General features: G+C 44.8%; 1 protein-coding gene across 1 annotated transcript; it reads left to right on the top strand.

Moving 5' to 3' along the window:
* The first annotated feature begins 1,719 nt into the window (after positions 1 to 1,719).
* LYZL4 (lysozyme like 4) lies at positions 1,720 to 6,366 on the top strand. The gene is made up of 4 exons (XM_047754385.1): positions 1,720 to 1,930; positions 2,037 to 2,186; positions 4,189 to 4,267; positions 6,112 to 6,366. Exons 1-4 carry the CDS (start codon positions 1,792 to 1,794, stop codon positions 6,179 to 6,181), a joined length of 438 nt encoding a protein of 145 aa, XP_047610341.1. The 5' UTR covers positions 1,720 to 1,791; the 3' UTR covers positions 6,182 to 6,366.
* Positions 6,367 to 27,680: the final 21,314 nt, after the last annotated feature.

Genomic DNA, 27,680 nt, shown 5'->3' with positions numbered 1-27,680 from the left:
ATTCATTGGAGACAGGTGGTATGACTGGATGCATGGTTTTTTATTTTTGTTGTAGTTTTTTTACAGCTGCACTTTCGGCATATGGAAGTTCCCAGGCTAAGGGCTGAATCGGAGCTACAGCTGTGGTCTACACCACAGCCACAACAACACTGGATCCTTAACCCACTGAGCGAGGCCAGGGGTTGAACCTGCATCCTCATGGACACTATGTTGGGTTCTTAACCCACTGAGCCACAGCGGAAACCCTGGATGTGTGTTTTCAGAAAGGTTTTTCTAGCTGCTAGGTGGAGAGTGGGACCAGGAGAGAAGGGTGACTTACAGGAGTATAGTTAGGAAATCTCTACAGAAGTGAGCAATGATGCTGATCTAGACAAGGGTGGTGGTGGAGGAGAAGGGGAGAGATGGATTGGATTTGGAAGAAGGGACAGTTCCTGATGAACTGGCTGCTGGGAAAGAGGAAAGGAGAGAGGACTCAGCCTGGCTTTTATGAGTTGAGAAAGGGGTCTGCCCTCTAGGAAACAGACACCGCATGACAATACTATTGACTCTGCTGGGAAGTGTAAACATGGACTTCTCTCATGTGTTGGAATTCAGTCATTAAGCTAAGGCCGTGGAGCGCAACCACAGCTCAAAAAAACGAATGTCTACAGGGGATAGAGTGCATTGCAGATTTAGCTCATTTACTCTTTAAATCAACCCAATTAGATAAATAGTATTTTAACCTCTACTGTAGATGAGAAAACTGAGGCACAGAGAGGTTAACTGTCTTAGATTACTTCTGGGATCATTAAGACCCCAGCTCCTGAGGAAGCAAAGCCAGGATTTGAACCCAGGCAACCTGACTCCAAGTCTTAGCATGTAAATGCAGGCCCTCCTTGACAATAAACTTGGTGTACTAGTCATGTCTGTAACTAATTATGCAGCTTGAAAGTTTAAACAAATGTCTGAAAGTGCAATTCTTCTAATTCATGGAGAGACATTTATTTCCAACATTTTTCCAGGTTGGACATTAGGTCATTGGTTCTCAATAGAAGGGAAATTTTGTGCCCCAGGAGACATTTGGCTACATCTGGACACATTTTTGCTTGTCACAACCAAGGGGGTGGAGTTACTGGCATGTAGAAGTCAGGTTTGATCCTTAACAATCTTCAATGCATGGAAGAGCTCTCAGAACAAGGAATTTTCCAGCCCAAGTGCTAAGGTTGAGAACGGCTGCAGGTGAATATATGGGCTGGAGCAGGTGAATATATCTGTGAAGGATGACAAACTAGCAGGTGCAATTAAATATCCAATTGATATCTTTGCAGTGTCAGGGGCTACGGGGCGTGTGAGAAAGAAGACATGTTGTGATTTCCAATTGTGATTTCCATTCTATTCTGAGAGTGGGACATAGCACAAAACTGGCTAGGTGTTCTAGAGGTGATTCTGAAGGTAATAGGGGCTCAGAGAGGAAACGTTCCTAGCGGATTGCATTAGCTTTCAAGAAGACGGCACCTGGGGGCGGGGGAAACCTGAAGATGGAGCCCTATTTGGGTGGGGAAAGGCATGGTAGGGCCTATGCATTGGGAAGAACCATGTGTGAAGACACCAGGTAAGAATTAGCAGGATTGTGGGTGCTGGGGAAGTGAGGGGGGGCATGCAGAGAGGGCCTTCCCTTTTGCTGAACACACTGAATTGCTCACCTCCATCCCCACAGCACCCTTCTTTTCCCCTAGAGTCCCTGTGATCTTGGTGGAAATTATCTGTGACCCTGTCCGATCACCTGGCAGCCATCACCCCGAGCGGGAGGAGATGAAAGCATCTGTGGTGCTCTCCCTCATTGGGTACTTGGTGGTTCCAAGTGGTGCTGCTGTCTTGGGGCGCTGTGTCGTGGCCAAGAAGCTCCACGAAGGAGGCCTGAGTGACTATGAGGGATACAGCCTTGAAAACTGTGAGTAGGCCCTCTCAGCCCTCACCTCCTTGCCTCTTTCCCTACCGGCCCTCGCTCGGGCTTCCTCAGCTCTCCTTCAAGCCACACCCCTCCTGTTCTGTCTTAGGGGTGTGCCTGGCTTATTTTGAGAGCAAGTTCAACCCCACGGCCGTCTATGATAACCTTCGTGGTGACTACACCGGCTATGGCCTCTTTCAGATCCGCAATCATGACTGGTGTGACCATGGCAAGAACCGCTGCCATGTGTCCTGCTCTGGTAGGTCCCTCTCCCCCTCCTCCATAGGGTGCTGGTGCTGATGCCCTGGGCTCAGAGGGCTGCATTCCCAGTGGCCAGAGTTTACAAGTTTGGCCCTGGTTGGGGGGTGGGGGCGGTGGGGGCGGTGCTGGCAAAGGCTGGGCTGAGCCAGATCCCAGGTGGAGCCTGGGAAGGCTAAGTGCTGTACTGCCGAGGGTTCACAAGGGGAAAGGGCTGTGGTGAGTTAGGCACAGTGGTCTGGGATGCAGTGATAGAAACCCACATCCAAATGGGCAGAGGAGACAGGAAGGAGTCAGGAGGAGCCTGAAGGGTGAGAATGGCTGCACCTAATATAACCCACTGTTCTTCAAGGGGAACAAAGGCTGCCACTTTGACAGGCAGGAATGATCACTGGAGAAGACAGGTCCATACTTTATTTATTTATTTTTTCCATCTTTTTGCCTTTTCTAGGGCCGCTCCCGCGGCACAGGAAGTTCCCAGGCTAGGGGTCGAATCGGAGCTGTAGCCACTGGCCTGTGCCAGAGCCACAGCAACGGGGGATCCGAGTCGCGTCCGTGATCCACACCATAGCTCACGGCCACGCTGTATCGTTAACCCACTGAGCAAGGCCAGGGATCGAACCTGCAACCTCCTGGTTCCTAGTCAGATTCGTTATCCACTGCACCACGACGGGAGCTCCCATACTTTATATTTCATAAAAAGATTGTGTATATATCTCCCCAGAATTCAAAGGAGAAACAGACAATTATCTATCCTAGAGGTAGTATTGGGCACTGTGATGAAAATATGGTGAACTATATATTCTGAACCCCCCCAACTAGAAAAATGTAAACCCCTCCCCCCACATCTTTTAAGGTACCTGGCTGAGCTGGCAAGGAAGTAAAGAAATCCCTAGAGGCTAAAAAGAGGAGCAAGAATCCAGATAGATAAGGGAAGACTGAAGCAGATAATGACCCTGGGGGTTTGAGGTCACAGTGTAGACAGGGCCTGAGCAGGGCGAGGAGGTGCACTGGAGACCTGGAGACCTCCACAGAGAGCCAAGACCCCTGTGAGCTGAAAGGGATGAGCTAGAAAATCCTCAAAGTGAAGCTGTTATAAAGAAAGGAGGAGGACCGTCTTCCCTGGGAATTTGTAACCACAAGCCTGCCCTCTGACATGTCTTGAGTGGTGGGGTCATGGAGGAAAGCAATGAGAGTGGAAAGCCAGGTTGGACAAAGGTGGACTAAGTGAAGGATTTGAGGCTGTTTTGCAAACAACAAGGGGGCACTGAAGTGATGATTTAGGGAGAAGCAATCAGACTAGATTATGGCAGTGGGGAGACTTGTCATACAGGCAAGAAGGAGGGGGGTGTATTGCAATGGTCCCAGGTGGTAAGGCTTGGTTTCAGGTTTCAGCTTTCCAGGAGGAAATAGAAAGATGGATACATAGACAGGTTGGTTCCTCAAGGGCACCTCTGGGCCCTCTCACATACGGTTCCTTCTGCCTGGATCAGTTTTCCTTCTGTCATGTCCCCAATTTCCTTTCCTTACCTAATACACTAGTTGTCATTTGGCCCAACAACCCTTCCCTGACCCTCTATTCAAGTCTGAATTAGATGCCCCCCAATTCTGCATTCCCCCATCATTCCAGGTATCCTTTGTATTATAATTATAAGATTTATCTACCCCCTTCCAGACTGTAGGCTCTATGAAGGCAGGGACAGAGTGATTGTGTTTCTCACTCTGTCTCCATTGCTTCTTATATTGCCTAGCACATAATATTCACTCCAATATACAGTTTTAATGAAAATAATGTTATAAGAACTATTGGGAAAAATAATTTAATAAAAGGTGACCACATCTTGCTACTTCGCAGTGTCGTCTGAGAAAAATCGAGGGATAGATTTATTTTTGCAATCATATGGAAGCCTATCTAATGTGAACACCTGGTACCTTCCTTGATATCAATCTGACTTAGCTGCCAAGTGGTGGCATGTTATCATTCCACTTAATTTTCTTCACAGCTTTACTGAATCCGAATTTAAAGGAGACAATTAAGTGTGCCAAGAAAATTGTACAAGGAAAAAGAGGGATGGGAGCATGGTAAGTGGTACTTTTTTTTTTTTTTTTTTTTTGCTTTTTAGGGCCACACTCATGGCATTTGGAAGTTCTCAGGCTAGGGGTCTAGTTGGAGCTACAGTTGCAGGCCTACTCCACAGCCACAGCAACACCAGATCCAAGCTGGGTCTGTGACCTATATCACAGCTCATGGCAATGCCTGATCCTTAACCCACTGAGTAAGGCCAGGGATTGAACCCACAACCTCATGGTTCCTAGTCGGATTAGTTTCTGCTTCATCACAATGGGAACTCCAAATGGTACATCTTTAAATAGCCTGTATTAATGACTTTCACCTACTTATCAAGTCCCATTAGTTTGGGACTTTAGATGTGTAGCAACCAAGATTAAGCCAAGATTAAAATTAAAGACTGTAAAGAAATCAAGCCATGTTTTCCTCTGTATTAGCAAGTGCCTGGCCTAAAGTACCCTTTGTTAAGCTTTTCTTAAATAAATTAAAAAATAGAATTTTCATGTTTTTATACTTAAATATTTGACCTTCTTGGAATTTATTTTGGTATAAAAAGTGAGCTAGAGTGTCCAGCTTTCTATTTTTCAAATGGCTGGTTGGTGGTTTCAACACTTACTTATTAACCCATTTTTTTTCCTCATTAATTTAAAAGATTGCATTGTAAAGTGGGAATCCTTTTGTTAATGTCAACTGTCTTCTGAGTGTTTGAAATATCTTTCATATATAGTCTTGACTTTCCAATTAATCTGGAAGCTTGGCTGGCCCCCTAGGATAAGCACTAATGAGCTAAAATCATCTTCATCATACGGCACTAAGTAGAGACGTGCTGGGCCACGCTGATCAAGGCCTCTTATTTGCTCAAGATTCCCAGTGAAGTGAGCTTTTATTAAGCTAATAAGACACCAAGGCCTTTCCAAAACTCAGATCAGTCTGGTCTGTAGAGTTGGGGTGGACAGGATGAGAGAAGACCCAGGCCCCAGCACACCCCCAGGAGTCCATTTTGCAATGCCTGACTGAGGCTATGGAGGGCGCTGTGATTTCTGAAATATGTGTGTGTGTTTTCCTGCAGCTCTGTAGCTAAGAGGGAGGGGCCAGGGGGGCCACAGCCTCTCTTCCTGTGGTGGGACACCCTACCCTGGAAGACCTCCCCATGGAGCTTCATGCTTGGCCTAGGGATAAGATGAACTAACAGGATTTCCAATGGCCTGCAGCTGGCCTGGTGACTCCTGCAGCTTCTAGGATGGGATAGGAAGACCTGGGGTCTGGGTGCCGGCCCACAGGCTGGGAATCTTAAAAAGGTTGTGTTTTGGGACACCAGGAGAAGAGGTTAGAGAAACTCAGTCCAGTAGACCGGGGTAGGGTTGAGGAGCTGGAAAGAATTTGTGAAGGTGAAGGGTGAAGCAGGTGCATGGAAAGGTGGCAGAGGCCCTGCCTGGCCAGGGTCAAGGATTCCCATTTCAGACCTAGGGTCTGCCAAGTACTCACCATACACGTCTTAAAACTTCTCTGATGCTCACTTCAGAGAAGTTAAAAATACTTACCTTGCAGGGTTGGAGAAGGATTTCACAGCTCACAGCTCAGCCTCCCCATCTCACAGTGTGGGGTTTGGGGGAAGAGGTGGGGCTGTTGTGAGCAGGAGGATGGAGGAAGTGCCAGCACTCATGCCAGCATGTGGTGGAGACATCAAGAGAGGCATGCTTGGGATGCGCAAAAGGCTTCAGAAATGCACCCACTCAAATGCTCCAGGGCCAGGCAGGGGGTGTAAATGGGTTAGCGGGGGCTGAGCTCTCTGGAGATGCCGAGCTGTGTCTGTGGGGAGCCCCCTCCTGCTCACTCTCCCCGGCCTTCCTCTCCACAGGCCTTCCTGGACCCTGAACTGCCAGAACTCTGACACTCTGGCGCGGTGGTTGGACGGGTGCAAGCTTTAGCTGCCTGGCAGCCCTCACCACACTCACCACTGGCATCTTCTGAATGAAGCTGCTTTCCTGTTCACTGCCTTCACTCAATCCCGTTGATTAGCTCACCGCTTGACAGCTCCTGATGGAAAAGGGCAAAAGTTTGCTTCATCCAGGGATGCAGGATGCAGAATAAACCGCTAGTTATTCAACCTGGACCAAAGGTCTCCATTTGTCTTAGTCTACTGTGATTGTTACAACGATAATCATTATTTACCTCAATCATGCTTCATTATTGTTTAATCTCAGGTGGAGTATTTGAAGGAAGGAAACTATCTAGAAAACACGATGTGTCCATGAATGTCAATGTTAAATAGGGAAAGGATGAAAAGATACAGGGACGGGAAGGTGAGTCTAAGAAGGGAGGAAGATAGGCTGGTGCCAGCTGGTCCCCAACACCAGCTTGTGTCCACACTGGGACACACAGGTGGCAATGAGACCACAACATTTTCTCTTCACTTCTGTGGAGAGAATCCAGTGACAATTGCTCTTTCTTATAAAAAGTTGTTTTGTGAGTTCCCTTTGTGGAACTGGGAATAATCTGATTAGTATCCATGAGGATGCAGGTTTGATCCCTGGCCTCGCTCAGTGGGTTAAAGGATCTGGCATTGCCCCAAGCTGAGGAGTACATCACAGAAGCACCTCAGATCTGGTATTGGTATGGCTGTGGCCTAGGCCTGCAGCCACAGCTCTGACTCCTATCCTGGGAACTCCCGTACGCCACAGGTGTGGTTGTGGGAAAAAAAAAAAAAAAAATTTCAGGGGCAGAAATTTGACTACATTATGTATTGATGAGCTTAATTAGTTTTTTTAAAAATTTTATTATAGTTGATTTATAGTGTTCTGTCAATTTCTGCTGTATAGCAAAGTAACCCAGTTATACGTATATATGCATTCTTTTTTTTTCACATTATCCTCCGTCATGTTCCATCATAAGTGATCAGATATAGTTTCTTGGGCTATACAGCAGAATCTCATTGCTTATCCATCCCAAATGCAATAGTTTGCATCTACTAACCCCAAACTCCCAGTCCTTCCAGCTCCCTCCCCCTCCCCCTTGGCAACCACAAGTCTGTTCCCCATGTCCTGGAGTTTGTTTCTTTTCTGTAGATAGGTTCATTTGTGCCATATATTAGATTCCAGATATAAGTGATATCATATGTTATTTGTTTTTTTCCTTCATCTCTAGAGAAAAGGGTATTTGGTGGCTCCCAACCACACATGAATCATACAGTAAAATTCCTGCTGGCAGCCTCACTTGCTGCTGTGGTCAATGAGAAGGTTTTGAGACCCTGAGAGTAGCTTCCTTATTGACCTGGGAACCCACACTGTTTCCGAGGCTGGGCCCGAGTGCGATAATGTAACCAACCTCAACCCAACCTTATCTCAGACATTAATGACCACCTACAATTGATTAAAATGCTATCTCCTCAAGTGCCACATCCAGCGTGCTGCCGCCTCCTTCCAGCCCATTACTTCTGCCACGGCTCATCACCGTCCTCTAATGGCCACCTATGTCAACATGGACATGAGGCTTGAGGACAGAACAAATGTTAGTGTATTGATTGGACTGGCCTCTCTGGGGTTTCCCAACATCAGCTTCTGGCATGATGCTCTCAAAGCCACTGATAACGGGCGTTAGAATGAGCACTCATCCCAGGCCAGATCTCCCTGTCTGGTTTACAGAATGATCAAAGCTAGATTTAAAAATCTCACTAATAGTGACTCGTGTTACTACTATTTCTATCGCCAGCAGCTACCGTATTGATTCCAGTTTTACAAATATTATGCATAGGCCTTTACATACAATATTTTCAGACCTTGCAAATCTTACAAGGTAGTTATCAATCGTAGCCATATCACAGGTGGAGAAATTGAGGTCTGCAGGGGCTAAATAACTTGGCTCCCGGCTTTGCTCCAGCCTGATAAGTGATGGAGATAGAATGGGTATCTCCCCAAAACCTACAGCTTCCCCACACATCCCCTCCAAACCCTGGTACTGTATTGGTGTTACTTTTCTATTCCATTCATTAGCTGGAAAATCGGGTCTCTAGTTATTTATTTTTTCTTTTAATGGCCTCTCCTGTGGAGAATGAATGTTCCCAGTATAGGGGTTGAACTGGAGTGGCAGCCGAGGCCTAGGCCATAGTCATGGGTCTGAGCCATATCTATGAGCTAGGCTGAAGCTTGCTGCAACACTGGATCTTTAACCCACTGAGTGAGAGAAGCCAGGGATCAAACCCATATCCTCATGGAGACTATATTGGGTCCTTAACTCACTGAGCCACAATGGGAACTCTGGGTCTCTAGATTTTTAATTATAGCTTTGCATTGAAGAAGTTTTAGGCAACTAGCACAGAACAGTGGGTCACTGCCATAGTGTCCAATCTGAAGGCAAGAATTTGAAGATCTAGGAGATGAAATAACTTTCTTGGTTACAGAAGATCAATGGAGAAGGCAGTGGGGTGACTTGCAATGTTTCCGCACTTCTGTCATGAAAATCACCTGGGGTGGCTGTTTTAAATGCTGATTCCCTGGCCGTGCCCCTATCTACTGAGTCATGGCTGCTTCAAGAACTCTGGCCTTTGGTGTCTCGACGTGCACCAGTTTCTGTGAGATGGAGAATGTCTATTACCTCTCTCCTGCCTTCTAAATTTCTGCAAATGTAGGGAAGCCAAAACTGCACCTCCCAGGGCTCCACTTCCTCCCTCCCAGGGGACAGCAGAGACGCAGGTGTATTGCTCTTAAAGCCATCTCTTCCTCAGTAGGAGAGTCATTTCCTTAAAAAGAGACAAAAAGGACTGTCCAAATCCTCAGAGAGGTCTGATTTAATTAGGTTAATTTGTTAAGTGAAAAACTTTGGAGTTAATGCAATTTGTTTCTTTTAATTATTCATTTTTACATCATTATATAAGCTCATAATATAGAGAGCAAAACAGGTTTTGTTGTGAAAATTAACACTCATCTTTCTCACTTTCCTCTCCTTAGGAAAAAAAACACAACCAACTCTTTCGGCTGATGCTTTTGGGAGTTCCAATTCTCTGAAGAATATCCTCTTATTTCTTAGTCTGTGTTAAAATTGAGGGTTCCCCTGGACTAAGAACATGGAAGTTCAGCTCTTTTTTGCTCCTTTATCTCCACCGCACACATGGACCCTCATGGCCCCCATCCTACATACAATATAGTCCAGTTCTAATTTAGGTTCTTATCAATGTGTGGTCTCCACCGTGGCTCTGAATATGCTCTTCACAGCTGAGCCATGGAGGATCCTCTCTGATTACTTCCCTTTCCTGAACGACACAGTCTCCTCCTCCGTGAATCATTGTCTGGTTTTGCTTCTTTTTTTGCTTAGTTTCCTAGATAATTATCACTCCTTTAGCCCCAAACGTTTCTCCAATTGTCCACTTCTCCTCTTAGAATATTCAGATAAGTTAGATTTTCTTCCAGTTCGTTTTCTTCAAGAAGTCTCCCTTCTGATTGCTTCAGTCTTCACTGGTCTTTTGCCTCATGCGTACTTGTTGTTCTGGACTCTTCCTCTGCCACCATCACCTTTGTCTTCCTCCTGTGTTAGATCCCTTGCTGCCTAAAGTGCATATCTTACTGTTTCCTGGCTCACTCCCTTGTTTCACTGGCGTACATCCTCCACAAACTTTCTTAGAACTAGTGCATGGGAACTTTTTGAAATTTTTTGAGATTTTGTACGTCTGAAAATGTCTTTATTCCACTTAACACTTGGCTAATACTTTGGTTGGGGTATCATTTTCCAGAGTTCCCATCATCTGACATGAGGATGCAGGCTCAATCCCTGGCTCAGTGGATTAAGGATCCGGTGCTGTCATGAGCTGCGGTGTAGGTCGCAGACACAGCTGGGATCTGGCGTTGTTGTGGCTGTGGTGTAGGCAGGCAGCTACAGCTCTGATTCAACCCCTAGCCTGGAAACCTCCATGCACCGCGGGTGAGGCCCTAAAAAGACCAAAAAAAAAAAAAAATCATTTTCCTTTAAAGAATGTTGATTACATTGCTCTTGACTAGTCTGAAGCCATTCTGATTCTTTGTAAATTACCTGTCTTTCCTTTCTGGAAGATTGTAGGATGACCCAGGATTCTGAAATTTCACTATAACATGCCTTAATGTGCTTAAAGTTCCAATATAATGGGAACTTTCAATCTGGAAATCTATGTTCTTCAATTCTGGGCAATTGTCTTGGATTATTCTTTTCTGATTTCTCTCTTCTCTCTTTCTGGCATTCCTATTAGATGGATGCTGTGCATCTTGTTTTTCTCATTCATTTATTTAGTATTTTCTTTCTCTTAGATTTTTTTCCTTTATTTTCTGGAAAATTTGCTCACCTTTTTTTTCCTGATCTTCCATTGATTTTTTTTTAAATTTCTATTTTCAAGCTTTTTAACTTCTAAGGGTTTTATCTGCCCTCTGAATTTTTTTTTCTTTCCTTTTTAAATCATCCTGTTATATGTGTTTTCTTTTCATAATGGATTTTTTGGCTGAGTCCTTGGCATGTGGAAGTTCTCAGGCCAGGGGTCAAACCTGTGCCACAGAAGTGACAACACCAGGTCCTTAACACACTGAGCCACCAGGGAACTCCTCAAGATAGGCTTTGTTGTTGGTTTCTTCTTGAAGCAGAGTCTCTCTCTTTAAATTTTTTTCCTTTTTGTTACTTATTTTATTTAAAATATTTTCTCAGATGTTTATTGATCCCTGCTATCTAGTATATATTTAAGAGTGGGACAGTAAGATTAGGTGCTGTAGGCCCCTGGAATAGAGATGACGGGAGAAGCTTAAGGAGACAAGGATGTCAATTTGGCGCCCAGCCCCAACACTTCCTGCTGGACCCTGGGGACATTACCGTTTCTGCATCTCTGGGAATAGCTCACAAATCCTGTGTGGATGAGCCCTCCTAGGTTTTGTCTACTCTTCCCTGCATATTCCCATGTCCTTGACCATCCCTGACAGGTATAAGGGAGAATGCAATTTTGGCCAAGGTCATCCATCATATCCTCTGTCCTAGCCTGAGGGGCTGGAGCTTGCATTGCTGAGTCATGGACAAGTCAGTTCACAAGAGAGGCCATCAGCAAACTTACTGCTGAGTCCACAGGCCTGCCACTGGCTCCCGCCCTTCTCTAGCCTTGGTTTGGCTGTTCCTTTTTACTGTGTGAGATCCAGCAGTATTTATACAGTAAGTACTGCTTTTTATTGAAGCCAGTCAGAATGGGCTTCTCTCATTTGCCACCCTAAGAAACAATATAATTGAGATTAAAACAAAACAAAACAGAAGTTCCCATGGTGGCTCAGTGGCTGACTAATATCCATGAGGACACGGGTTTGATCCCTGGCCCTGCTCAGTGGGTTAAGGATATGACGTTGCCGTGAGCTGTGGTGTAGGTCGAAGATGCAGCTTGGATCTGGCGTTGCTCTGGCTGTGGTGTAGGTCAGTGGCTTCAGCTCCAATTTGACTCCAAGCCTGGGAACCTCCATATGCCTCAGGTGCGGCCCTAAAAAGACAAAAGCCAAAAAAAAAAAAAAAGAAAAAAGAAAAAGAAATGATCTACACTGTGATGTTTCAAAGATTTGCTACTATATAGTTAAAGTTGCCAGTCCTGTGTCTGCACAAAGTAGGTCATCAGTACACACAACACACATTCCCCTCTCCCTTCCCCCTTCCCTTGGGTGCATACTCGGGAGACACACTCATTTCCATAAGAGTCCAGAATGCCCTGGACTATTGTCCTGTCGATTCAGGAGCCCACAGGCCTCTGCCTATGTCATCTACATACTAATGTAATTTCTGAGCATGATATATTGTAAGCACGGCTAAAAATCCTGGAAGATTTATTAAGTTCTCTAGTTCTTATAGATCAGGGACAATTTTTTATAAATTTTTGCTTTTGCTAAACAATTTAATAATATACCATTGTCTAGGCAACAGAATTTTCCTCAATTAGATTTTAAGGCTAATACAGGGAAGAACTTTCCCCCTTCCTCTCCAGCACTATTAGGAAAGGCCATAAGTCCTGATCAAGAACAGAATTTGCTGGTGCCTCACAGGGAACTTCAAACCTGATTCTGTTTTGCAGCAGTCCAATCTCCTGCACCAGACCTGATTTCTTGTCAAAGTGGTTGAGGCTACCAGAAGGAGGAGGCTTTAGTCACAGTGGGTCTCTGTCCCAGCCATACAGAGAGGCCCCCTCTAGGGAACATTGACCTTGGGGAATGAATCAGTCATTCAATTCTGGCCTTCACCCATGTAAGCTCAGAATTTCAATCTTTTAAGTCCTAGAAGTTATTGATGCTTGAGTAAACATAACCGCTAAGGGAACTGAGAACAAACCAGAAAGAAAATTACTAATTTCAAGGAGCCTGGAAGTTGACAACAGCAAGGCGAGAACATTGTCTCTCTGGAGGCATGGCTCATCAGGAAGCCAGGTTATCTGATGTTACTTTGGTGAACAGGAACTCAGAAGGTGAACTTTTTATGGCTCAGATCTCTTGGGGCGGAGGGCGGGCAGACCCCACCAAGTGTGAGCTCTGCCCCTCCTTCAGGCTTTCTGGTGTATCAGCCTTCTCTGAGGCATGCCTTCTCCCCACCAAAGTTTGAGTCCCTCGTGGGGGTGGGCCTGGGGCCTCTCTGTTCATTCGATCTCGGGCTGATTTCCTGGCATAACTCTTAAGACATCCTTAATTCCTTCCTTTTCACATTCTTGGGGGTCTCTTTTAGTCACCATGCAGATAGAATTTTGGTTTGGACTGGACATGAGGGTGGTCAGGAGGGAGAAGTTAAGGTTGACTCAAGTTGTAGATTTGGGTGGCAGGCTGGACGGTGGCACCAACCTGAGAAGCACTACAATAGTTTCTGTGTGCAGAGCCCTGTACACAGACCTCAGAATCTTCAGCTCATGTAATCCTCCCAGTGTACCAGTATATTTCCCAACAGGCTGAATGGAAACAAAAAAAAAAGAGACAAAATTCACTTGCTTTATTTAATTTTTTCTTTTCTTCTCTTTCCTTCCTTCCTTCCTTCCTTCCTTCCTTCCTTCCTTCTTTCTTTCTTTCTTTCTTTCTTTCTTTTTTTCTTTCTTTCTTTCTTTTTTTTTTTTTTGTCTTTTTAGGGCCACACCCGTGGCATATGGAGGTTACCAGGCTAGGGGTTAATGAGAGCTGTAGCTGCCGACCTACGCTAGAGCCACAGCGACACGGGATTCGAGCCGCATCTGTGACCTACACCACAGCTCAAGGCAACGTTGGATCCTTAACGCACTGAATGAGGCCAGGGATTAAACCCGCCACCTCAGGGTTCCTAGTCGGATTCATTTCTGCTGCGCCACGACAGGAACTCCTAATCATTTCATTTTGATTGAAGTTTTCGTTTTGTCTTCGAAACAACACTTAAAAGGAATACTCAGTGTATTCTTGCTCCTGTTTACTACTATTGCTGCTGGAGCCTAAGGGTGGAGAGATGGAAGGAAAGAAGAGTAACATATTCTTTAATAAAGACAATTCTTATGAGCATATTCTTCTTTCATGCTTTCTTCACACAGATAACATATTTATGAGTCTTCTTAAAAAAAGAGACTGCATATTCTCCTTATGCATCTGCCCCCGGCCCCCACCCCAGCCTGCCTTTCTTTAGCTTCTTTTATCCCCTTCAATCTCCATGCTTCAGTCTCCAGCTGCAACAACAGAGGGCTAGGGAAGACAAGACCTAAATATCCCGTAAAATCCTGGTATGGAGAAAAGACCAGAGCTGATCAACAAAAGCAGTTACTTCAAAGAATCAAATGATTTGGTGAGTTACTCATTTGGCAGATGGCTTTCAGTGTTTTGGGTGAACTGGCCATTTGGTTTGGCCTTTGGTTAACCACCCATGTTAAGCGACCTGGAGTCCCTTTCCTTATTAAGAAAGTTGAGGCTGGGGAAGTTGAGAAAGTTGCCTGAGGTCACAGTAACAAGTATGAGATCCAGCAATAAAAAGAGAGATCCAGTGTTAAAAAGGCTTGTTAGAGGGTGTGTTGGTATCTTTGTGCCGTTCATCAGGATAAGAGCACAAGAGGAAGGACACAAGGGAAAACAGGAATGGTTTCCTGGTATCTCTAAAAAATCAAACTGGAGAAGCTGATTTTCCTTTTTTTTTTTTTTTAACTGGTGAAGAAGAATGTGTTTATTTACTTTTTTTGGCTCTGTCTGTGGCATGGCATGCAGAAGTTCCCATGCTAGGATTGATCCCATGCCACAGCAGCAACCTGAGCTGCAGCAGTGACAACACTGGATCCTTAATCTGCTAAGCCACCAAGGAAGTACAGTTTTTAAATGGCTAATAAAGAGTATCAAACAACAATTCCATTGAACTCATCTAAGGAAATCAATTTTCTTTTTCTTTTTTTTTTAATGGCCACACTTGTGACATACAGAAGTTCCCAGGCCAGGGATTAAATCTGAGCTACAGCTGTGACCTATGCCACAGCTGAGGCAATGCTGGATCCTTTAGCCCATTGTGCTGGGCTGGGGAATCAAACCTGCATTCTTCACAGCAACCCTGATTTTTAACCCACTGCACCATAGCAGGAACTCCAGAAATTGATTTTCAAGTGTCAAAACCTCAAAGGACTTCACAGGCCAGGAGGTAAAACAGTTGAGGGGGTAAAGGAATTAGAAGAACCTAGCTTAGAGTTCCTGTCATGGCTCAGTGGTTAATGAATCCGACTAGGAACCATGAAGTTGCGGGTTTGGTCCCTGGCCTTGCTCCGTGTGTTAAGGATCCGGCATTGCCATGAGCTGTGGTGTGGGTCACAGACGCTGCTTGGATCCTGCATTGCTGTGGCTCTGGAGTAGGCCGGCAGCTGTAGCTCCAATTAGACCCCTAGCCTGGAAACCTCCATATGTCGTGGGTGCGGCCCTAGAAAGGGCAAAAAAAAAAAAAAAAAAAAAAAAAAAAGAAAAGAAAAGCAAAGAAAAGAAACCTGACAAATCTGGTGCTAAATCCCAGCCCAACAACTTAACCTTCTGTGCAAACTTGGGAAAATCGTTTACCTTCTTGGTGCCTTCGTTTCCTCATATCTGAATTCTTGTGAGACTTCAATGAAATAAGATTTGAAAATCAAGATAACTAGTAGATGTAAGATTCCCAAGAAATGGTGCTTGCTGAAATAGCAATGGTGATCATTATTATTGATAATAATAATGATTATTATCAGCACATGTATTTATAAACTCTCAGAAAAACTCTAATGAAACTTGTATTCTAAAAGCTCTTTTCCGGATTTCCCGTTGTGGCGCAGTGGTTAAAGAATCCAACTAGGAACCATGAGGTTGCGGGTTCGATCCCTGCCCTTGCTCAGTGGGTGAAGGATCTGGCATTGCCATGAGCTGTGGTGCAGGTTGCAGACGCGGCTCAGATCTTGCATTGCTGTGGCTCTGGCGTAGGCCGGCGGCTACAGCTCCAATTCGACCCCTAGCCTAGGAACCTCCATATGCCTCGAGAGCGGCACAAGAAATGCCAAAAAGACAATAAATAAATAAATAAATAAAAGCTCTTTTCCCGGGTGATTTTTCCATGAGAATGGTGAGGCATTTTGATGTTACTCTCTCATTTCATTATACTTACATTGGGAAGTCACAAAGCCTAGCACTTTTTTGGTAAATCTATCTGCAAAGCATTCAGGGAACTCAAGTAATCCATTCAAATCCAAGCCCCGTAGGAATTTCTGACACTTGACTCACACAGCCAAAGACATCTCCCAATACTGCTACCCACTGGCCTTTCAGGGAGGCTGTGCCTCTGAAGGAGTCACACACAACTCAGCCGCCTTCTCCAGCACAGGGCTGCTTAATTCTGTTCTCCAGCCCTTCCATGTTGCCCATCTCTATTGTGCTATTCAGCTCTGCCCAGTTTGAAATCACTTCATTTGATGAGAGAAGTGGCCGTCCCCCCACAGTCCTCCCAGGACCTGTACACACACATTCACACACCCCTGCTCTCATGTTTGGGATGAATCTAAAGAGCTGGTACTGAGTGCTGAGTGAGGGTATGTATGGGAAACAGGGACCCTTATGTTTTGAAAAGAGTGAGGAAAAATCTCAACATAGTCCCAGGTCATTCTGGCAGAGCAAAAACTGATCTGCCTCACACTATGGCCAGCACCCAGGAGCATAGGGCTTGGGGCTCCAGAACAGTTTATGGACAAATGTCCAGGACCCCTTACTTCATTCCTGACTCACTCCCTACCTCCCAGGGCCACTGCACCAGCTCTTGACTTTTAGGTTTTGCATCCTAATTCTAGCACAAGCTCAGAACGGATATGACAGATCTGACTTCTCCTGTTGAGCTGTGTTCCCTTGAAGCAAATACTGTGGGTGACCTGCCCTGACCATTCCCATGCACTTGAGCCCTGTAATATTCAGTTCCCAGCAGCTGTAACTTGCTACCCTAAGAAGGCTTTCTCTGGCTATTTATGCCCACTGGCACAAGAAGCAAGCTGTGCTGGGAAGTTAGCCCCACCACTCAGAAGCCCTCAACCAATGGTGGATGGTCTTTGGAGTGAGTAAATATTTCCACTTTCTCACCCTTTGCTGGATCTGTAGTGTGTTTCACCTGTCTCCCAGAGATCCCAAAGGGCTGAACTCTGAACTTAATTGTTCACAAGGGGAGCCTACACTTTAAAACATTCCCTAACCTAATTCTCATACTGGTGTTTCCTAGGATCACCTCCTAAATAAACTTGATTTAGGGTCTGCTTCTGGGGCCTGAGTCAAAGACAGGCCTCCTTCTTATCCTGTAGAGTAAGATAATACTCACTGACCACCTTTTGTGTGTGAGACACAATATTCACCTCATGTCAGCTCCCCAAGGTGGATGCTATTTTTACTTCCACTTTACAAGTGAGAAAATGAGGCCACAGGGCCAGCAAGTGGCAGAGCCAGGATTTGAACTCAGATCTTTCTGGCTCCAAAAGTCCTGTTGGTCCTATCACATGACACTCACCTGGTTCCTTCCATCCTGGATGTCTCTCCTGCCTGTTCAAGCCTCGGCTACCAGGATGGGAGTCAGCATGGCTGACCAGTTACTGTGACACCAATTATCACCACAAGTAAAGAGCAGGAAATTATAATTCAGGAACAGAGTGTACCAAGACAGCTGGCTCCAGCCCACAGAGGCAGGCAGCACTATTATTTTGAGAATCCTCCTGGGCACAGAATAGCAGCCTTTGTGTCTGTGGAGGTTGGCATGGGGATGCTGATGCCCTCCCCAGAGACAGGCTGTGTAGGAAGACCCAGTGGAAAAACCCATCTCAGACCCTTTCTGGTCTTCTACCCCTTGGAAGAAATAGAGGATTAACAATCTGGAGTCTGGGCTTCTAATTCCCACCCTTCTCTTCATTGTCTGTGTGAGTTTGGGCTTCCTGCTTCCCCACAGTTGACCTCAGTATCATGGGTTACATACACTGAAGCTATGAGCACAGGACAACACAGTCCCCTCAACAGCAGCAGGAAGTGTTGAGTGAATGTTAAGTGGTGGGTACTTCATTTGGATGTTTTCCCATAACGTTTGGCCTGTGGTTGACTCCAGATCCAACTTTATCCTTGGACAGGGTAAATAAGATGGTAGCCATGTCCCATCTAAGGATTGAAGGAAACACATCATCGGCCAAAAATGCATTTCTATTACACAGTGATTCTGGCCTGAGATTCTAGAAAAGAGGGACATTTGTTCATGCCTGCATTCAAATGGTCAACAGCTCTTTAGAGTTTACCTTTGTTCTGAGCCCTGAGCTTGACACCATGGATACAAAAATAGACCCTAATCCCAAGTGTTCTGAAATGCAGCTAAAAAGTGATTAACAGGGATGAGTGTGATGGAAAAGGACTTGGGCTTTCTGTTTCTGCTGAGCGATGGCCTCCGTGAGTGATGGCCTCCGTGAGTGATGGCCTCAGTGAGTTCCCCCCACCCTGCCCCCCACATAGGGCAATAAATTGCAGCTCACAGAGGAAGGTAAGCTCCCTTCAGACTAGGGGCAACTGCTTCCGGTATTGCAGGGGGGAGAGGGGGTGTCCAGACAACCAGGAATGGCTTCACAGAGGACGTGGTGTTTGGGTGGAGTCCTGAGAGGTGCGCAGGCCATCAGCATTTGGGGATGGAAAAGGATGTTTCAGGCAAAGCAACTGTACGCAAAGCCCCCAGACATTGTCTAGGGCACGCACTATTTCAGTTGGATGCAGCAGAGGCCACTGGAAAAGAAAAGGATGGTGGGAAAAGGCTGGAATCAAGCATTTAGATCATATGAGAGAGCTTCTGAATTTAGACCAAGAAGTGGGCAGCTCTGCAGAGACTTGGCTGCTGAGCTCTACCAATCATGATTATGTTAAAAGCCACAGAAATCAATTCCAACTAACTTTAGCAGAGAGAAGAATTTATTAGGAGGATATGATAAAGCCTGCAAAAATGAAGGAAAAGCTGACCAACCAGGTCTCAGAAAATACAGGAACCACGACACTTAGAAGTAAACAGTGGTAAGAGTAATGGACAGTGTATTAGTCAGGTCTTGCTACAATAAAGTTGCTCAACAAACAGTCCTTGAATATCAGTGACTCACAAGCTTTCATTTCTCTTGTTCTGGACCTGGCAGCTGGCTAGGATGCTTCTGTTTCAGGCTATAGCTAAGTTCAAGTATGTAATACCTATCTCCTCATTCTCCTTGGACCTGAGGCTACCTGGGGCTTATCTTCTTGTAGCACAGGGCAGAAGAGCAAACCAAACCACATGAAGGACATTTAAGACCTCTGCTCCTGTCATGCTCAGAAATATTCCAATGGCCAGAGCAAGTCCCATGGAGAAAGAGAAGGAAAAATAAGAAAGTGGGGATCCACGAGAAATGTAGGTAAGTGTCTAGGAGAGGAGGGCTGTTGTTTCAAGGAAAGATGCTATGACTACTAAATAGGCAATTTGCCAGTAGGAATACAACACTGGGGACAAGTAGCCAGAGCCCCCTACTTGCCTCAGAACCTCAGCAGCTCCAGGTTTTCCCTATTTCTGATGCAGAGATGTAGAACACCCTGGAGTGTTAATATCATCTCCTAACCTCATGGTGTGGGAGACCCTTGGGTGGTTTTACACATTCCTGCTCAAATTCAGACGGTAGGCCTGAAGCCTGAACCCCCAGGGAGCAGCCTTCATGCCCAAAGTTTTGATGGAAGCCTTGAGCCTAGTGGCCCCCCAGTATTGACCACTGAGGAGCAGCAGGGGTTCCAAGAGCCTAAGCTACCTGCGTCAGATCACTCAGGAGTTGTGGCACCCAAGTTGAAAGTACCGAGCTTCTGGTCACCCCTCAGGGTGGAGAACAAAACTCCCAGAGGTCGTCGTACTTAAATCTACCCCCCAACTCCAACTCTGCATCAGGGCTCCATGAGCCTGGGGTTCCCCTGGGACGACGCCTTGGCTCTTGCATCCCACTTGGTGCTGGGCTTCTGGCTGCTCTCGAGTTCAAAGCTAAAACTTTTCATTCCAGTGGGTGATTTTCTCTCTTGGCTGGCCACAGCTTAGGTTTCTATAAGCAGAGAGCTCGTTGCTAGGTGACAGCCTCACTCCTGGTTCTGGAGGCAGCCAAAGCAGATACGAACCTAAGGATCTGCAACTTCCTATTTCAAGACAAAATATGAAAACTGAAAGAGGAAATAAGACCCTAAATTAATTGGAGGGTTATGTAACAGGCAGACACGGTTCTCATGCCCTTCTCACCACCCTGCTAAGACTAGTGGGATATATTTAAATGTATTTTTCAAAATAGGAAAAAAAAAGTAGGAAGTTGAACTGACAAATATAGTTGCTCTTTTGATTGGGAAAGGAAACTTCTAATTACATCGCTTTTCTAAGCTCCATCAATCAGATCTACACCTTCATTAGCCTCTGAGTCATTAGTGGAACTTATTAAAACAATTAGATCTGCAGAGAACTGCAGTCATAAGCTGTTCTGACAGCTGCGTCGAGGATTTAAACTTTTCATTAAAATTGGATGGAGGCTCTTGCAAATCAATACAGAATAGACAAGCTTTGCAAGTGAAAAATTAGCAGAGAACATGAATAGGCAATTCACAAAAGAACCACAAGTGGCCAATAAACAAATAAAAATTATCCCAACTCATTAGCAACTGAGGAAATATATTAAAACAATAATGAGAAAGCATTTTTAATCTATTAAATGGCAAGTATTTTTTAAATGATATTATACACGATGGGCAATCTATAGAATAACTGCTATTCTGATACACTGTTGGAATGTGGATAGAGAAGACCTTTCTGGAAAGCTGCTTGGCCACATATTGGAAGTGGGAAACATATTAAGTGTCTTTTGACCCAGCAGTGTGGTGTCCTTATTTACAAAGACATTCATGCAGCAATATGTATAAAAAGGGAAAATTTTGAAAAAAAAAATCTAACAATGGGATGTTTGGTAAAAGGAAAGCATTTAATCACATGCAGAAGTATTCTCAAAATTGTGAGGGGAAAAAACAGGTTATAAAATTGCAGACACTTTATGAGTCCAGTTTTGTATAATGAAAAAGAAAATCAGCTATACTGGCATAGAATATTCTACACTGGAGGTTTCCCAGACTTTCTTAGTTCATGGAATTTTCAGTTCTCAGTAATTCTTTCACAGGTACCTGGACACTGTCCCTACCTCCCCGCAAATGAAAACCCAACAGTTTGGTTTATTAAGAAGTTGGGGGAGTTCCCTTTGTGGCTCAGTGGTTAATAAACCCTACTAGGATCCATGGATGTGGGTTCGATCCCTGGCCTCGCTCAGTGGGTTAAGGATTGGTGTTGCTGCAAGCTGTGGTGTAGGTTGCAGACACAGCTCAGATCCCCAGTTGCTGTGGCTGTGGTGTAGGCTGGCAGCTGCTGCTCTGATCCGACCCCTAGCCTGTGGACCACCCTAAAAAGCAAAAAAAAAAAAAAAAAAAAGCAACAACTTAATAGTACTAGTTTGTACTGTGTCCAACAAATGTTGCTATGCACCCACAGTACCCCTGTGAGGCTATGCAGCACCCGGGGGTTCCTTAGCACATACCCTGGGCCTGCAGCAGCTATAAACCTAAAGGTTACTTGTGGTTAAATTCTGGAGGCCAGATTGCCTGTGTTGGAATATGGGCTCTCTCGTTTGCCAATAAGTGATTCTGGGCAGATTGTTTCTTTCCTGAGCCTGAGTTTCCTCACCTATTAGATGGGAATAATAATAAGTACCTACCTCTCAGGGTTCTTGTAAGGCCTGTGAGATACTGTGTGCCTGGCTCTTAGCAAGAACTCAGTCAATACCAGCCACCGTTATATATCCTCACAGGGTATACTTTTCTGTATTTTCCAAATGTTACATCTGTGAACATGTTACCTGAAGTGGCCAAAGAGACTTTGCAGATGTGATTAAATTAAGGGTCTTGTGATGAGGAGAATGCCTTGGATAATCTGGGTGGGCTCAACATAATCCAGGGGTTCTTATAAGTGAAAGAAGCCAGAGAAAGAGAAAATGGGATAAAAGGAAGCAGAGATGAAAATGATGCCATTGCCAGCTTTGAAGACTAGATGAGCCACAAGCTAAGGAATTCATGTAGTCTCTAGAAAATAGAAAAGTCAAGAAAATGGACTCTAGAGCTTCCATAAAGTAATGCAGCCCTTCTGACACCTTGATTTTAGCCCAGTGACATCCATTTCAGAATTCTGACCTCCAGAATTTTAAGGTAGTAAGTGTGCATTTTTTTTTTTTTTATCTTTTTGCAATTTCTTGGGCTGCTCCTGCAGTATATGGAGGTTCCCAGGCTAGGGGTCTAATCAGAGCCGTAGCCGCTGGCCTACACCAGAGCCACAGCAACGCAGGATCCGAGCCACGTCTGCAACCTACACCACAGCTCATGGCAATGCTGGATCCTTAACCCACTGAGCAAAGCCAGGGATCGAACCCACAACCCCATGGTTTCCAGTCGGATTCATCAACCACTGAGCCACGACGGGAACTCCTGCATGGTTTTAAACCACTACCTTTGAGGTAATGTTTGCAGCAGCAATAGGAAAATAATACAGTACCTCTGCTTTATGCAGCTTCCTCCTGTGGAGGATCCCCCTGACCCCTGTCTTAAGAAAGCCTCCTACTCTTTCAATGCCCTGGCTCGAGTTCCCCCTCTGGCCATGGACTTCACTTTTCCTGCCTCTGCCTCCTGTGATCATCCATGCCTTGGGAATTTTGCAACATAATCCCTGGCTCCCTCAGTCCCAGGCCTCAGGTTGCTCTATGACCTTCAAACACTGCAGTCGATAAAAACTGTTTGTTTTTTTCTCTTTAGCACAATCTATGCAGACTAACATTTTGAAGAATTTTACTAAAAACAAAGGGGAAAAGGAAATGAACTCTCAAAACTCAAACATGAGAAAAATTAGCGATATACTCGAGGACAGGTTTTTAACCCTCAAAATCCAGGAGAAGCAGCAAAAAGCTGCTTGAGGGTCCTGGATTTTCTGCTTGGAAAAACCCCGAGGCAATATCCTGGCTTCCTGCCCTCCCCCTCCCTGCCTGGTTCTTCCAGACAGTATCTTGCTACCAGAGGCCTCTTTCTGGGCTCACACATCCAAGACCACATTAACTCACTTAATTCCACTCTGGGGGGCTCAACCAGGGAGCAGCTCTGGAAGGCTTTCAGTGGCAGGGGGGTGGCGAGTTATGTGACTCAGTGTCCAAACTGGGTCACTTTTGAGAGTGAAAGAGACGATTACAATTGTGCTTGGAAAGATGGGCGTAAACCCAACTGTCTTGGACAAACCAGGCCATTTGGTCATCCTGACAATGAGCAGTCTGACTCCTCCTGGCTTGGGTTGTTTGAGGACCCACCTGGAAGCAGTCAGGGCTCTAATCCTCCTCTCCCTCTGCCCATCTATTAATGCTGACAGAGGGAACCACCCCTGACTTCACAGAAACCACCCAGACATAGGAGAGTGACTGACAGCTAGACACAAACAGCAGAGTCAAGTCAGCAGAGGATTAACCAGCATTCTAGGGAAAAAAATTGTCCTCTGTGCTTAGATAAGTCTGGAGAAACTGGCTGACATAAATGTGAGCACATTTTTTTTTTAGATTTTTTTTTTTTAACTTTTTTCTTTTTGGCCATGCCCATGACATGTGGAAGTTCCTGGGCCAGGGATTGAAGAGGTGCCACAGTAGCAACCCAAGCCACAGCAGTGGCAATACAGATCTTTAACCCATTGTGCCCCCAGGGAACTCCACATTTTTGTCTTTAGTTGCAGGACTTCTCAGAACTTTTAATCTCCTAATGTGGTTATGAAGCTCTAAGAAGAAAATACAGTATGCCATGCTTCCCAAATTTATTTTCCCCTGGCACATGTCCCCCTGAGAATACACATGGCTACCTTCCAGAAATCCCATATGGTTCCCTGAGGGATAGTTTGAGGCAGATCTGAAGTATCAGAGTGGCTGGTATTCTCTGACTTGGGAAATCCCAGTTTCCCTTCACTTGGGAAGGCTCCAGAAATGGGTGGCCCATCCTTGAAGAGTCCTTAGAATCCTGCAAGCCATCCTTTTCCAGATGTGCTAGAAAAGTGTGCAGGGAAGGGGAGAGGCATCTCTGATGAGCTGAGTGCACACGTGCCCTGGGTAAACGCCCGCACAGTCAGGGTGGGGCTCCTTGCCTCCTGGGTGATGGCTGCTTTAACAGTTGCTTTTCTCTTTTGCTAAGAAACCCAGGGGATTGCCAAATGTGAGGTGATAACCCAGGGTGGGGTTCCTACCTTCAGCCTCACCCTTGGACCTGAGGCCCTGAAGATAAGCTTGCCTCTTATCTCAGATTCATTTTTACCGTCTTTCAAGCCCTGGACAACAGCTGTTGGTAGGTAGTGGTTGCATGGAGTGTTGATTTTGCTTTGGAGGAGCCATGTCCCTGAAGTCTGCGCATCAACAATCTTCATCCATAATGCATGAGGCTGGAGACCCAAACAAAGAGTACATTCAGGCGATGGCCTGTGGGAGTTGATTATCCATACAGAAAAATAAGGAACATTTTCTCCTGTCAGAGTTAGCATTTATCATCACTCTGTTTCTGTCATCATCCTAGGCTTTTCTTCCTATGCAATTTTGTACCTTTCAGTGCTTCATGATTAGAAACGAATCAAACTCACAGAGTTCCCTTCGTGGTGCAGCGGAAACTAATCCGAATAGGAACCATGAGGTTACGGGCTCCATCCCTGGCCTCGCTCAGTGGATTAAGGATCAGACGTTGCCTTGAGTTTGCAGACACAGCTCGGATCTGGCGTTGCTGTGGCTGTGGTGTAGGCAGGCAGCGACAGCTCCAATTAGACCCCTAGCCTGGGAACTTCCATATGCCGTGGGTGCAGCCCTAAAAGGACAAAAGACCAAACAAACAAAAAAGAAAACAAATGAATCAAACTCAACACACATCACCCATGAACAGTGTACCCCCAAAGATTCAGAGAATGGACATGTGGTGTGGTAAAGGGAGTACTGGTCAGAAAATTAGAAGGTCCAGACCTGTCTCCAATTTTCTGCCCCTTAACAGCCTTGGGTCTCAGCTTTTTTTTTTTTAACTTATAAAATAAGATATTTCTCAGTTCCTGTTGTGGCTCAGCGGTTAACAAACACGACTAGGATCCATGAGGACACAGGTTCAATCCCGAGCCTCGCTCAATGGGTTAAGGATCCAGCATTGCCGCCAGCTGTGGTGTAGATCGCAGATGTGGCTCAGATCCCATGTTGCTGTGGCTGTGGTATAGCTCTGATTTGCCCCCTAGCCTGGGAACCTCCATATGCCATGAGTGAAGCCCTAAAAAAGATGGAAAATATTAAATGAAATAAGGTATTTGAATGATATTATAATAATCAAGTGTCTGGCATATCTTTTGCGTCAAATGTATCTGCATCAATATTTACCCACCAAAACTCAGACGGGCACCAAATGTAATTTTGTGTGTGTGTGTGTGTGTGTGTGTGGTGTGGGTGTGTGTTTGTGTGTATGTATGTATGATATGTGATGTTTTAAATGACAACATCTTGCTTTAGAGTAATTTTCCTCTGAGGGCAGAAAACATCTACATTTATCAATTAAAAGTAATCCTATCTCTTCTGATTTGAATACCCCTTTTGTGTAAATATTCAGTTAATTCTAAGTTCAAACTTCATGTCTGAAGTGATGATATTCACCACTCAAGGAGTCCCCTTACCTCCTTTCCTTCCAAGGAAAACCCAGATCAAAACCGTAATGAGGTACCACTTAACACCCACTAGGGTGGCTACAATCAAAATGACAGATAATAAAAAGCTTGGTGAGGATATGGAGAAATAATGCCTCTAACAACAGCCGATGGAATGTAAAACCATGTGGCCACTTAGAAAAACAGTTTAGCGGTTCCTTAGAAGGTTAAACATAGAATTACCATATGACTTGATTCCACTCCTGGATACACACCTGAGAGAAATGAAAACACTCATATGTAAATGTTCACAGCAGCATTGTTCATTATAGCCAAAAAATGGAGACATTTCAAATGCTCATCAAATAATGAATGGATAAATAAAATATATATCCATGCAACAGAATGCCATTAGACAATAAAAAAGATATAATGTTGATATATGCTACAATATGGGATAAGCCTTGAAAACCTTACGCTAAGTGAAAGAGGACAGTGGCAAAGGACCACATATTGCATGAGTTAATCTATACGAAATGTCCAGAGTAGGTAAAGCAGTATGAATAGAAAGTAGATTGGTGGTAATCTAGGGTTGGAGGTGGAGTTGGGGGAAATGGGGAGTGACTGCTAAAGGATATGGAGTTTGGTTGTGGGATAATGAAATGCTGCCAACTGATTGTGATGATGGCTGTGTGGTTCTGAGAATAAATATACTAAAAACCATTGACTTCTCAAGTGGGTGAACTTTAAGAGGGTAAGCTGTTTGTTTGGTTGTTTGGTTGCCGGTTTTTGGCCACGCCCTGTGGCATGCAGACCTTCCCAGGTCAGGCATGGAACCCAAGCCACAGCAGTGACAGTGACGAACCCTTTCAGTTTTCACTTTTAAGAGTTTTATTGAAGTGTAGTTGACTTACAATGTAGTGATAATTTCTGTTGTACAACAAAGTGATTCAGTTATCCATGTACACACATCCATTCTTTTTCGGATTCTTTTCCCACATCAGTGCTGAATCCTTAACCACTAGGCCACAAGGGAACTCCCAGGGTAAACTGTTTAATACATGAGTTATATTTCAAGAAAGCTCTTACAAAAAGTGAAGAGTTGGTCTCTTTCCTCTGAAGTTAAGCTGTAGAATAAAAACTTGAAACAGCAAAGGGCCATAGTTGCCTATTTCTAAATGAAGTAAACGCAAAAGAGAGCAAAGACAAAAAATGCAGAGAAGGTTTCTTGTAGCTATTATCTGAGCTTCTGATTCAGCCACGCCTAAAGCCATATACTCCCAGGACTTTTTGGTTATAGGAACCAGTTAATTCCTCTGTATTATTCAGAGATTTGATTGTGAGTCACTCTCTCACAATTGAAAATATCCTGACTTGAATAGCAAGATGAGCAGCCTGGTTTTGTAGGGTTTACCTTGTCTATGATTTGGAACATGACTTCCAGAATTTTCTCAGCTATATAAACCCCAGGATGGGTAAGAGGTGCCCGACTCTGCCCACAGGTATGCTGGGCCCTGAAAAACACTTCTACTGAGCCCACTCCTCACCTCGGCTGAGCAGGGCTGGAACCCCAGTGTCCCCAGGGCTTGATGTCACAGGCCAGCCTGTACATAACACAAGGCTGATTTTGCTGCAGGGGTAGCTCTTCCAATCTCCATGGCTTCTTACTTGAAAATATCTCAGATGCTCAGACAAAAACTGTAGGGTAAGAGAACTCATTAAAGCCACAGAACATTTGAACTGGGGATAAAAAGTTACACAAAAGCCAGTTTGTTTCTAAAAAGCTATGTGAAATTTATTCAAGTTATTCAATTTAGCAAAAGCAAGATGATAAAAACAAATGTTTAAGGTGGAAGAAATCTCAGGCATTATCTGGTTCAGGGGCTTCTGTTTTCCAAACTGAGTTAATAAAGAAAAGAAAAAGAAAAATACTTCCCTTCCTGTTCGTTTGAAATAACAGTATTAAGCTCTGATTCCATGCCAAAGAAGACTAAGGTGGTGCAGAAAGCCAGTTCCATGTGGTTGGCTGTCAAAGGCGCCATGGGTTGACCATGTGGGGACCATTCAATGAGCCCATTTTTTCATTCACACCAAACACCATCATCTGATTAAAATTGACTTTAGAGCAGATTTCATGTTAAAATGTAATTACACAGTTTGGATTTGTCAGGGAGTGAGGATGAGGTGGAAGTATGACTGCAGCCTGACAGGCAGTGGTCAGACTCAGAGAAGACAAAAATAGAGTGAAAAGGCAAAGTGTCT

Source organism: Phacochoerus africanus, chromosome 1, assembly GCF_016906955.1.
Source record: "Phacochoerus africanus isolate WHEZ1 chromosome 1, ROS_Pafr_v1, whole genome shotgun sequence".
Lineage (NCBI taxonomy): Eukaryota > Metazoa > Chordata > Mammalia > Artiodactyla > Suidae > Phacochoerus > Phacochoerus africanus.
This window is presented reverse-complemented; position numbering and strand designations above follow the sequence as displayed.